The sequence below is a fragment of the Sylvia atricapilla genome, chromosome 6, assembly GCF_009819655.1.
Source record: "Sylvia atricapilla isolate bSylAtr1 chromosome 6, bSylAtr1.pri, whole genome shotgun sequence".
In the NCBI taxonomy this organism is placed as follows: domain Eukaryota; kingdom Metazoa; phylum Chordata; class Aves; order Passeriformes; family Sylviidae; genus Sylvia; species Sylvia atricapilla.
This window is the reverse complement of record NC_089145.1, coordinates 51,870,803-51,883,897: the sequence shown is the minus strand read 5'-3', so window position 1 is coordinate 51,883,897 and position 13,095 is coordinate 51,870,803. Positions and strand designations below refer to the sequence as shown.

The 13,095-nt window shown below is 37.4% G+C and overlaps 1 protein-coding gene across 2 annotated transcripts in view; it reads left to right on the top strand.

Annotated features, from left to right (window-relative positions):
- Positions 1-12,784, top strand: part of SPATA7 (spermatogenesis associated 7) — a 35,337-nt gene extending 22,553 nt beyond the window's left edge. For both annotated transcript variants that reach the window (XM_066321943.1, XM_066321944.1), the window contains 7 exons: positions 4,211-4,680; positions 5,701-5,764; positions 6,205-6,275; positions 7,090-7,143; positions 8,397-8,474; positions 9,833-9,890; positions 10,246-12,784. In XM_066321943.1, coding sequence (XP_066178040.1) covers positions 4,211-4,680; positions 5,701-5,764; positions 6,205-6,275; positions 7,090-7,143; positions 8,397-8,474; positions 9,833-9,890; positions 10,246-10,719 — 1,269 coding nt within the window. In that variant the 3' untranslated portion in view covers positions 10,720-12,784. The remainder of the gene's footprint in view (positions 1-4,210; positions 4,681-5,700; positions 5,765-6,204; positions 6,276-7,089; positions 7,144-8,396; positions 8,475-9,832; positions 9,891-10,245) is intronic.
- Positions 12,785-13,095: the final 311 nt, after the last annotated feature.

The following is a 13,095-nucleotide window of genomic DNA, read 5'->3' as shown; positions in this document are numbered from 1 at the left end:
TGATGGTAGATGAACTATTCTGTTTGAAGACTTTTTCATACAAGAAAAAGTTTATTTCAAAATTAATCTTCCTGTAATTTCAGTTACCCCAGTGAGAGCTGCCTTGGACCTTTTATGAGAAAAATATTTAGCAACCTTTCTTTTCAAAGTTTGGTTTTTATAAGGCAGCTGATATTTTAGTGGCTTTTGAGCTGGGAAACTAAACTTCTTGTAGAAAGTAGAAGTAACTTACAGAGAAGTTAGGATTCTTTCCCTGTGTTGCTACTTTTGCAGATGACAACAGTATGCTTTGATGGCTTTTTACTGAATTTTTCTCTTCCATAGGGTCCATTAAAATTCAGAGGTCCTCTACATGCTTGCTGCAAAGTTCTGTTCAGTTTACCCCAGTTTTGTGACTAATAAAATTGAAGCATAAAGACATACTTTATGAAACTTTTTAAAGGAGTTTCTGAAATGTATTGAGTAGATTTGTATCTTTCAAAACAGATTATACTTGGTTGAATTAAAAAAATAGAAACATATATTGATAAGAAATGTATAAGCCAAGATAGTTCTAATAGCTGAAGTTCAGATACTATAATGAACTTCTTAAAAATTTTATTTGAAGAATAGAACTGAATATATTTTAATGAATGTGCTATTTATAGGCATGTTTTTGTCTTTTTTTTTTGTTTGTTTTGTTTTGTTTTGTTTCCTACTTAAACATCTGATGTTTTTATAGAAAACAGACTAGAACAGAAAGTGAGCGTACTTGCTTATAGTTTACTTGCAACACAGGGTAATTTTCTGAAAGTTCAAAAGAGACAAACTACAGACAAACAGCATTCTTTGACACTCCTTAAAATCTTTTGAAGTGACGTAGTTCCTTGTTCATGATGTTGTTTTTGTCTACTTAGAGTGTACTTCTCCCTCTTTGATTAGTAAAGTTTTGCCTCAGGATAAGAGCTCTGAAAGACATTCTTTTCTCAATACTTGAATGAGAACATCTCACAGCTGACACAGATCCAGCTTTGAGTTGCAATTCTTTCTAGTCACTAGCAAGCTACTTGGTCTCTTCTACTTATGAAATATTTGAGAAGAGAAGAAGATAACTGCCCTAAGCTTCCTCAGATATAAGGAGTGCTTAAGTTTAGGATGTTGCCATGTCAACCTTGTGCCTTTGCTTTTTGGTCAACTCAACTGCTTCTGAGGACCAGAACATGCCATTTTCCTGAGGTGTAGATAAATAATTGGCTAATAAAACCTTTTGTCTTTTCTTAATAATTATTTTGCATAATGCAGTCCTCATATGCTCACAAATGCTTCTACAATCCAGTTTATATTGCAGCTCAGTGAACTGATTTAGCCACTGAGAGTGAAGCGTTTACAAGAATTAAGCTGTTTATAATATACACTGAAGGGTATGGAATTAGCTTTTGTCTACATAGGTGGATGCTGAAACTTTCCAGTCTTATCTGTTTTCTATAGTGCTGAGCTACCACTGCAATTACTTTATATGCAAACAATCTCACTGGTAAGCCTCATTATTCTGCTTGCTAACACAGGCATTTGTTTGGCATTGTTAACTGCATGTTATCAGTTCAGCATTTAATTACGCTGCAGTAGTAAAATACAGTTGATTATGTGAGGCACCATCAAGAAGAGCTTATTTTGCCTCAGCTAACTAAAAAACCCCTCTTTGCATTAGGCACCAGCACCTCTGGATATTCTGGGGTACTGGAATAGTTTAGATAGGTCTTACTGATGTGAGAGAAAATTGTTGTGAAGGAAATACATGGTATGACAACAGTGTGATCTGTGACTTAATTTTCATGAAAAAAATGTCTACATTTTTAATATTCCTCTAAATAGCATTTACTGCATGCTACAAAATGTATATTCATCATAATTGAGCTTTAATTTAAAATACTGTGCTTGAAAGTAAAAAAAATAATGTAGATTCTAAGCAATAACAGTAGCAGTGTTATGAGAAAACAGAGCATTTATACAAGAGTCTATTGCTTAGAATTTTTAAGAACACCTTTTTAGGGTTGAATGGTAGTATAGAAAATCTGTGTATATTTACAAGCTATATTACCAATTATATAGATTAATATGCTACACAATATCTTACTGGTTTACTAGTAACATTACTATCTTACACTATCTGTTTGTAGGTTAGAACATCATGAATTCTCAATAAATATACAAAGATTTCCAGTTTTGGTCATCGGGGTTTTTTTCTCTTCATGCCCATCTCAGTAGGAGACTTCCAAAGTCTCAGGACAAGTATTGATTATCTTGCAGAATCCCCACAGGCACTTTCTTTCGCAGTTGCTTTTGTGACTTTTTTTGGCATTCAGTCCATTGTCACTGCCTGGTGGGGAAAATCAAACATCCAGCTTCAATCCACATCTTAATCAGCTGATTATTTTCAAAAAGTGTCTAGATTTTCTCGAGGTTTATATTGTGCTCAGGCAATGCAGCCCCGTTGGAAATGCACTGGATCTCTGTTTCAGTGTCACTCTCTCAAAGTAGTTTCCATATAACTTAATTTTGAGATCAGGACAGGCTACTTGGTGAATCTGTGAATCTTTTCAGTTGGCATTATGGTTGTATGTCATAAATAAATGCACATCACAGCATATATATGTGTAAGTCATACTACACTTCATCCATCTTTCTCAGGCTTCCCATAGGGCTCATGTTGCTTCAGTAACTTCAGTAGTGTAATGCTTCTGCTTAATAGTTTTTACTTGTTTCACAGAAGTATAATAGAGATGAATGAAATGAAACACATACAGAAATCATCTTCCTTTTCTTTTTTTGTCACTGTAGAGCTTATGGTCTGTACTGGTGTCTCTTTATCTTCCTGCTCTTTGTTCAGGTGGTGGAGGTACATGGACAAGTTAATTTCTGTGTTAGCCTATCTGAACTAAATTTCAAGTTTGTTAAAAAAAATCAAATGGCATTAAAAATTGAATTTTCTTCTAAGGAAACACCTCTACTTGTATACATTCTCTTAAAATCTTACAGCACTTTCTTGCTGATGATGTGGACTTATATGAACTGCTCTAGTGTTAGGAAAGTATGATAGTAATTTTAGAAAGTCAGCTGTTGGTTTTGAATTGGATTTTCCCAGTTGTTATAACTCAGTGTTATTTTGCCTTGCTGATTGCATGGTACAGCAGTGAGATTTTCCAGAATAACATTATCCTCAGCTTGTCTCCCTCACTGTTGCACTGTAAGCATTGTCTCTGGGAGTTGTGTTAGATAGTTTGAGTACACACAGTGGAAGTCATCTCTTCTGCATCATACAGTTCTGTGTAACAGAACTTGAATTTCATAAATAGTTACATGTGTGGATACAATAAATTGCTTTATACAAAATTTTGTTTGCTGATAGGCTTCTGCTTTAATCTTCCAGTTCTGCAGTGTGCCTGCCCATGGGGATTGTAAAATGTCATACATAATTTTCACTGATTGACAGAATATTCGATGGGTGGCTATATCCTAGGTAGGAAAAGAACATGCAACAGCTGTTTTTGGAAAGTATTTCAGACACTTTGTAAAGCAAATCTACAAGTGCACATACCTTGTCCAGGTATTTGTGCTTTGATATTGCAAATTTTCAAAACTCTCTCTATGATGGAAATAAAATTTCTATTTAATTGTTCTTTCTAGTTTAACAAAACAAGCAAACAAATGACCAAACCAACCAAAACTCCACCTTAAAATGTCACTGGAATTTAGTTGTGTTCCTATCTTACTTGTCTTTGCCACAGTCTTATAATACAGTTCAGGAATAATCTTGTATTTTTAAGCATGGGATAATTATGGATAATGTCTACCTTAGCTTGCCCAAGTGGTATGAAAAGAGCATATCCAGATAAAATAATTTGCCTCAGTGCAATGAGTGCAAATTTTTCTTGACTTCAAAAAAATTGTCGATTAAACTCTTGGTTTGATATAGCCATCAATATTCTGTAACAGAGCACCAGTGTTTTGCTACTGAAGCAAACCATTTTCTTGTTATTTGCTCTTATTTCCAGTGACTAGGTTTTAAAATCTGTTAAGCTGAGGCTGCTGTGAAACCAGTTTGATTTTACAAAAATTGAAAGTTTTTACAGAGAAAATACCTCCAAGTGGGTAACAGTAATAGCTGGGAGTACCATCATAAGCAAAGCAGGTAACTTGCAATGCAATCAAATGTTGGGTTTCTTTTTCCTAGAGTTGCATGGAAGTAGAAGAGAATGTCTTCCCCTGTGCTGGGCAGGCACAGTACCTATCACGAGCACCATCTCCTCATGGCCAGCATTGCTTGGTTCACTCCAGTCCCGTCAGACGCATCAGGAAACGTACTCGGAATACATCCAGGATATATCATTCCAACTCAAACATCTGCTTGTCCAGGCCAAGCAAACACTGTGTATTTGCACGCAGTCGCTCCACCGAGAACGTTGTGAGCGTTGGTTGTTCCAAGAGGTGTCCAGGAAACAGCCCCAGAGCGAGTGCTGGGGATCTCCTAGAGAGGCACTCCGAGTGCTTCACCCAGGTCCAAAAACCGTTCACTCCACGCACCTTAATATCAGATGCTAAACCTTCCCTGGCAGAGTACAGGTATTACACTTGTGCTCGGAGGAAGAAGAAAAATCACCACAGCCACTGTGTGGAAGCTCAAACACAGACAGATGTGATCAGGTACAGAGATTGAAACTTTATTTTGAAACTCTGGAATTTATATGTTATCATAACAGTGTCTTCATACAAGCAAGATGGTTTTTTCTTATTACGCTTGTATAAAACCAGAATAGTTATTCTGATGTTATTCTAGATACGCCTTAGCAAATCTAGAACAGAATGTGATTTTCCTTTTTTCACTGGTGTATTTTGCTGTTTTCTTTCTGGAACAACCTGTTTAATCTATACAGATTTGATATGAAGTGCCACTAAATTCAGATTGTGGAATCTCATATCTGCTGGTGATAATATTTCCCTCTCTCTTTCCTATGCCCTCTGATGTATAGTTCTGTCTTGTAAAGAATGAACCAATATAAGCATGCAAGTAGTTCCCCACTATTGCCCCTGTAGTTTCATGCTTTCCAGTCTGTTAATTAATACATCATGCAAACATCATTTTTTAGTTCCTGAATGCAGCTCTTCATTGGTTTTTTATCACTTGAATTTAAATACCTTCAGATATACCCCAAATAAAATACTTTAAACAAAATTAGTGTCCTTTTCTTGCATTGAACTTCTTAGCAAATTGAACAGTTCTGATTTATTTTTGTTTCCACTAATACTACCTTGTAAAGAGAAATGTTCTCCTTTATGTGTTCTCCATGGCTGCATGTCCAACTCCAGTTTTATCATAGAATAAATTAGGGATTTCCTAAGACGGGAATTATGATAGCTTTGGCTTTGTATTGCAATTGTTGCTTTTCTGGCTTTAGGTTGTCTACTTTCCTGGTGCACTTTGAATTTTAGGATCATCTCCATTCCTAATTCTGTATAATTATTTTGAAAAATTTGGTTATCCCCTACTAATATGCAGCCCCATAACTAATTTGGATCCTGTATGTCTGGCAGAAATTTTCTGAACTGTTCAGACTACATTCTGTTCAGGCCAGTGAGACATTTCCACAGTGGCACTGGTATTCTCATTGTGCATATTTTGGAAGTAGTCTACTTGGAAATCTAATACTTCCCTCAATTTTGTAGCTTTCCATCTGGAGACAAAGTCTATGTGAGAAAAGCTACGAGTGAACAGCAGATCACATCAAAGGTAATAATGCATCTATCTGTCATCTGGGTACTCTTCCCACACGGGCCACCATCACTGTGGGGTAATCCACTTCATCACTGCCACAGCAGTGAAAGGCTGAATTAGGTGTTTTTCTCTCTATTGCCATGAATTAGTTCCATAGAGGAGAGAGAATTTCAGAACATTGAGTGGAAACACTGAGACACATGAAGAGATCTCTTTAAATTTGTTTGTTTGCTTGCTTCTGTAAGTGCAGTATGAAATATCTGCTAAGGTCATGAATAATTGGTATATGACTTGCCAGCAGAAAGTGTCCCTTTTATCTGTTTACCCAGAGTTTCTCAGAAAAGACATGTAATTTCTAGGGCTGCTTGATGACAGAGAGTTATTAGATCCATTTTAATGGTAAAATTTGCTGCATATTTGCACTGATAATAAAGATTTTTATTTCTGTGTTGTAGGCTGAAGATAAAGGATGTACTTGTGATGAGCCTGAGAGAGAAATAGATGGTTGTCAATGCTCCAGCCTAAGGTGCCTGATTTACAGTGGGAGGGAATATTTGAAATGTTCATTTTTATACAGCTGGTCCTTAGGCCATAAGTCTCACTAGTATTTCTATTTATACGTCATCTTCTCACAGGACTTTTGTTGGGTTTTTATATCAATCGTCTTTCCCAACTTCAAAATTCATTAATTTCTTGTGATAAGTTCCACTGGGAAGCCAATTAAGAAGGATAGCCCTGAAATCTGTGACTATTTTTGTCAGAATTGAGTGATGACAGATTAATACAGTTGTTCGTTCTGTACATCTGAGCTCACAGACTATATAGTACTATAACTAAACACTGCATTGCAGGAGCATTTCCCACATCTTTTTCTGAAAACTTAATACTGGGCTTGCTACAATAAAAGCAGTGCTGGAAATGAGGCCAGAACCCAAGGGCCCCGAGCTGATTCTCCTCATTGCTGACCTAAGAGCCATACATGACTCACTGATTCGCTCTCTGGCCTTTTCATACAAAGGCATTTTTATCTGAGGAAAAAAAATGTACTCTGAGTTTAAAAAGCATTCTTATGGCTAACAGAGATTGAATAGGATCTGAAGTAGCACTAAGGTCTTCTGAGCACTGCATCAAGTGAGGTAGTGTAATACTCTTGAACCATAGTCTTTCAGGTTTCAGTGCTAGCAGGGGGTTTGGCTACTGGAGCAGGGTTTAAGGGTGTTATGGTGGGGTTTTTTAGAAAAGAAAATAGTATAATGGCTCCAGAAGAAAATTACATACAAGGTGGTATAAAAGGGGTTTAGAATGTTGTTCTTTTTCTTGCCCTCTGATTTTCTGATTAGAGAGACATCATGCTGTGCTCAGGAGTGTTCACCAAAGGGGACTGTTGATGCTGAGTAAGTATGCTTAAACCATTTTTCTGCTCATTTACAAGATCAAACTAGAAACTTTCCTCAAAACTGATGAACTTGAAACACACAATACATAAAAAAAATATGAATCTAAAAATGAAGAAAATTCATTATAACCTCAGAAGATTGTACAGTGCCTATAGTTTGTTTCCATTTCTTTTTAGGTCTGTAATCTCTGAAGCAAATATTGGCAATGAAACATCAAAATGAAAGGCATTCTGACCACATTTCTGCACTGAAATTTGATGAAAATTAAAACAGTTTTGTGTTATATTCAGAAACACTACTACTGCTTAATCAAGTGGCCTTGGAAAAGTCATTTAATTCTTTGGTTTAGGACAGGCTTGTGTTTGCCTAATTTAACACTTATAATAGAGGTCTCAAATACCATCTGTAGGTAACTTTCTTGACTATAGAAGGAACCAAAATTTTAAACTTTAGGGATGATAACAAATTTTGTGTAATGAAAATCATGCAAAATATATTCCATTTTTTATTTTCTGTTTATTAAGACTGGAGAATGACTCAATGGAGTTTGATTGGATGCTTTGGGAGACTTTGAAATATTTCCTTTTGAGGTTTTCTTTCCTGTTGTCTTTCAATCACTCTCCAGGAGGGTGTCTGATTTAGAGCCATTGGCATCAACAACTCTTTTGGAGGTATTAAAATAGAGATAAGAGGTGAAAGACACATCTCACACTAACAAGATTTTGTACATGAAGGAGATATGTTGAAATGAGTGGACGCTGCCAAATAAGCAGTTAAATCCTTCTCAGGTTCCATATAGGACCAGCAATTTTCAGCTGCAGTCAGGTTCTCTAGAAGCTCCCTTGGAAGCTTTTTCACAGAGTATCAAACTGCAGTTGTACACTTTCTTCCCAGTTAGCTCCCCTTTCTTGAGTGCAGTGCAGGTTCTGAATGCTTGCCAAGGTTCACTGACTCCTAGCTTGGGATCTCTGTGCTAGTTTATACCACAACAGAAAGTTAGCATAAAGACAAAGCACCATGCCCACTGTTCTAACAGTCTCATATTTTGCAGTTTTTTCTTATTATCCGTATTGAAGGAAAGGCTTAGTTTGTTGTGATAGCCTTACCTTTTGTGAAAAGTAACTGCTGATACAAGAACCATAAAATTTTCTTAGTGACCTTTCCCATGAAGGTGATTAAAGCTACTAAATTATGTCATATGTGTTTGTATGGTGAAGCATTTAACATTGGGGTTTATATTCTCCCTGCAGAGAAGAGGAGCTCTTGTATTTAAATTTCATTGAAGATGTTACAAATGATATTCTTAAACTTGGGATATTTTCTAACAGGTAAGTTGCCATTGTTTTCAATTTTGCAATGCTATGTCAGAAACCTGTAAGTAAGGGAAGTAGTGAGTAGTAATAATTTCTTTATATACACACATACACAGTTAGCCCTTGCTTTTGTTTCCTCTTCTTTTTTGCTTTATGTAAGAAAGGGGAACTAGGAAATAAATACCTTTGGGTAATTGACTTAGATCTGCTGCTGTGGTACTGTGAGATAAAAGCTTCTGTTAAAAACTGATCTGGAACCCTAGGTGGAGTAATGCTAAGGACTCGTTTTAGTCTGCAGCATTTGTTTTGGTAAATAAACTGAGTTACTAATCCTATACACAATGGGTCCTTTGCACCCCTTCTGTCATTTTTCCTGGTCTAGTATGAATTCAGTCTGCAACATGGGTTACATTCTCTTTGAGATAAAAGTTCACTAGCTGCTAAATCAGGTTTATTTTTTTTTCAATATGATACTGGTTCTTTCTAATAAAGGGCTCTCAATTTATGCAAAAAAATTGCAGTATTTCTATACATACACAGAATCTTAACCCAGTTTTGAACTTCTGCATTCAAGGCAGTCTTAATTTCATAATATTGTGATCTTGTTCTGGGTTGATAATATTCCCAGCTGTTTTTCCTAATCTATGCTCTCTTATTTTTTTCTTCCTATGTCAAGGCTGTCAATGAGAATACTGAATATACCAAGTAAAAAAATTAATCCTCAAGAAATGTTGAGAGCAGTCTCCCTCTGGCTCTTTTACAGTAGTTTTCTTCCATTAGAACCCTTCTTGCACTTTTTTTTTAATAATTTTTCATGCAAGCTTAGGTTAAATTGCCTTGACTTTCTGGAATTCTGTTCCAGTGATTGTGTATTTCTGTTGTCACAGAACACTTTCTTTACAGAATTCTTTTTCTATTCAGCCTAAGAAATGAAAGCAAGCTCTCAGGACTGAGGACTTCTCTGGTTTTTTTTTTTTTTTTTTTTACTAAAGCTGGATTTTATTTCTTCTCATTATTTATTCTTGTGTATAGCAGCCACTATGGTGCTAGTGAGCAAATCCAAGAGATTTTGGACACTTCAGCATGCCGGTAGAGTCACCACTGGATTGTTGATTTCTCCCAGCACATAGGCCCAGATAGTTGTGCTACCAGTCACCCCACGATTGCCGTGTGCTGCCTGAGGTCTGCCTGCTGAGCATGTGTCCAGTGGGTTGCTGACTACGGGTAGCCCTCTTTGTGACAGAGTGGAATGGAAATAGTCTTAGAGGTGCCATTCAGCTAAGAAATGGAAATAAAAACCTATTCATTAGGTTATGTGCATCTGATAAAAGTTGGCTTTTCTTCTGTGAAATAATTTGATTTTTTATTTGTAGGGTTCTGGATGAACTGTTTGAGTGCCATGTAGAACACAATAAGAACTGCCTTGATGAGGTATGTGCTGCCCTTATAATAGTCTCTGCATGTGATTTAGGTAAAGTTTCCAAAGAGGCAGGGTAAATGCACTGGTATATTTGAGGATAAAGGTAACTAGAATATTCCATGGGAAGCCTTTCTCTCTCCATAAATGAGATTTGCTCACTCATGGATCATAGCAGATCAGGAGTCACAGGCACAGTGACAAAGAATGAACAACGGTCAATTCAGTTTGGTGACACTCAGTGCTTAATTTAGTCACTTGATTGCAAGCAGTATCCCTTTCCTTCTGTCAGTTAAGCCCTGAGTGTGAGCAGTGCTCAGGTGCCATGGGGCTGGAGAATTGTCATCCTTTTCTTCCTTCACCCCTTAGGGCAGAATGCGCCAGATGTTGGATGTGCTGAAATCAGAGCTCGGCTGTTGCCAGGACAGTGGGACAGAGCTAATCCATGCAGGCCAGGAAGCCTTGGATCTGCAGGAGGATGTGATAGACGAGCTCAAGTTAACCAGGAAAGGTCACAGGCCTAGGAAAGCTACAAAAAGTGTAGAATTCCTTGAGGACTTGCCATTAAAGGAACCAAACAATTGTGGATCACTGTCATCTAGCGAAAGGTCAACAGAGACACCGAGCAGGGAGGACTCTTCAGATGATACCACAGAAGTTATGGATGCTGCAACAGAGTCTGAGTGCTGTGGTGTGGATTTTGAAGAACACCCAGACACTTCACATGCCTGTCGGGCAGCTTTAAACTTGATTGCCTGTGATAGTGATTCAGAAGTCAACAAGGAACTTGATAAACTTAAGGAAAACTTTGCAGACCTTCACCTTTCACATAGCTGTTCATAATAGTAACCAAAACTTACCTCTTCAACAGGGATAGAGCTCCTTCTGTGGTGAACTGCCATTTGTCAACCAATAGTAAATTGTTTGGTTTATTTTCAGTTATTTCTGTTTAAAGTCTACTAAGATCTCTCTAGCAGGATACAATTAATTAGGCATTAATCTTTATATAAACTAGATATTAAAGGATAAAAAGTCAGTTAACAGAATAATTTAGTATATTTTGCCTATACGTGTATAACACAAAACAAACTTGAATATATTAAAATATATTTTTAGAGCTGTAAAAATAAGTTATGAAATATTTATTGTTTTAAATAAATTAATTGATAGTGCAGTTGTAGTCCTGCTATAAAGATCTGATATTTTTGTAGTCTGCAAGAATTCAACAACTTAACATAAATTTAACATCAAACACTGCCCTCTTGCAGAATGGACAAACAGTTCCACCAGGTAGTGTACTACGTTACCACTCGCAGAAGCCCACAAATGAAAAATCAAACTATTTCACAAGAAGAAAATCCAGCTTTTAATAGATGTATGTAGATTAATGACTGTAGTTTTTTATTATCAGTTCTTAAAGGAATGAGACTGCTTAGTTCAATTTCTCGCACTGATGACAACCATGGCATAGCACTCTGCATCAAGCTTTGGGTTTGGAAAGTGATTGAGTTGCTTACTGTTTGATGACTAGGAGTATCTAGAAGACACTTCAGGCACCTTGTACAGCAAATGGAAAAGAGCTGGTGTATTTTCTGGTTAAAGTTTAAATTGAAGTTAGCACATGCATTGCATGAAATCAACCCCAGTGTCATTGTTTAATTGGAGTACAGCTGTTGCCTGACATTCCCATTGGTGCAGAATGAGCTCAACAGGTTCTGAGGAAATGTTAGCAAGTTACATTGTCTTGCTTAGGTAAGGAACTAGGAGAAGTCTTAGGAACCTAGATAAAGCCTGTCCCCTAATATCTCCATGGGTGAGTTTTTAACCTTCTTCCTCCAAGGACAAGCCCAAGTTGTACCAGTTCTTACATAACAGCTGCCACCAGCTGCCTCCCTTGCATCTCATGACCATTGACCAAAGTTTGTGACTCCCTTGGCAGGAGGACCCATTGCTGCTTCAAGGAGCCCCTGTAGACCCACTTCAGTTGTGAAGCATAAACTCTCAGACAAAAAAGAAATGTCGAAAAAACAGCTAAAGGAAGCCAGTCAGAGAAAAACGTGTCTGGCACAATCACAGCACTGCAGTGCAGAAGACAATTCCCAAAGAAAGCAGAAGGCACTTTCCTGGGTGCCTTGTGCACAACAATAAATTGCACTTGTTGACAATGACAGGAGGCCGGAGTTTACTTTAGCTGTGTACATGTGATGGGCACCAGCCTTTCATCTGCCACTCTCAGTTGGCTGCCTTGTAAATCTGGCCTGCAGCATGAGTGCACTGGCTCACTGAAAAGCAAGTGAGATAATGTGAGAACTTCTTCATCTCCCCATCAGAGCTCATCTTGTTGAAGAGATGTGGCCACAGGACTGAGTACAGTGCAGGGAGGTTCTGTCCTCAATCACAAGTGATCACAGACCTGCCACCCTTAAGGAAATTCCCTCTCTATTCCTTAGCCCAGAGGACTGAACAGAAGGGATGCCCTAGGAAACTGTTTCTAGTTTATGAAGAATTCTGACACAGAGGGACTGATTTGAAAAATAAAGAGCATGGTTAGATGTATCCAAGTAAAAAGCCTCTTTCTCCTTAGACAGGACTTCACCCACTCTTGGGGCCCTCCATTCCAAATTCTCCATTCTTGGTCAATAATGGGATTTTAGGAGGGTTTTTCCCTACCTCTCTCTACACCCGTGACTTGTACATCGTAAAACATGTCACTCAGCAAACTTTGGCTTCTTGTCAACACGAGTCTGATTAAAGAATAAGAATTTCACTTGTCAAATTTTGTAAATAAAAAAATACTGTAGGAAAACACCGCAGCAGCTGAAGCTCACAGAACTGCACAAGTCATGTCATACTCATTTCCTGTAATACAAGTAACACAAAAATAAATAAAAATAGTTCCTTGACCATATTGCCTGTTGATGAATTTTCTCAACATCATTGACATTTTCTTCTGGGTAGATACAACTTAAAATAGGAAATATGTTGATTAAAACAGATGTTTCACAAAGCGAGCACCTGTCTGCCTAAACCATAAGTGTGAACATTTATTGGATCCACAATGAAATGTCTGGTAAAGAACCAAAGAATCACACACCCCAGTATCCAGTAACTGGAGCAGTCAGTCCAGTCCACAGAACTGGTTTCTCTCTTTGCACAGGCACTCCTATCGGATAGTGGGGAAAAAAACACTCTAGATAAATGTTATATATATAAAACCAG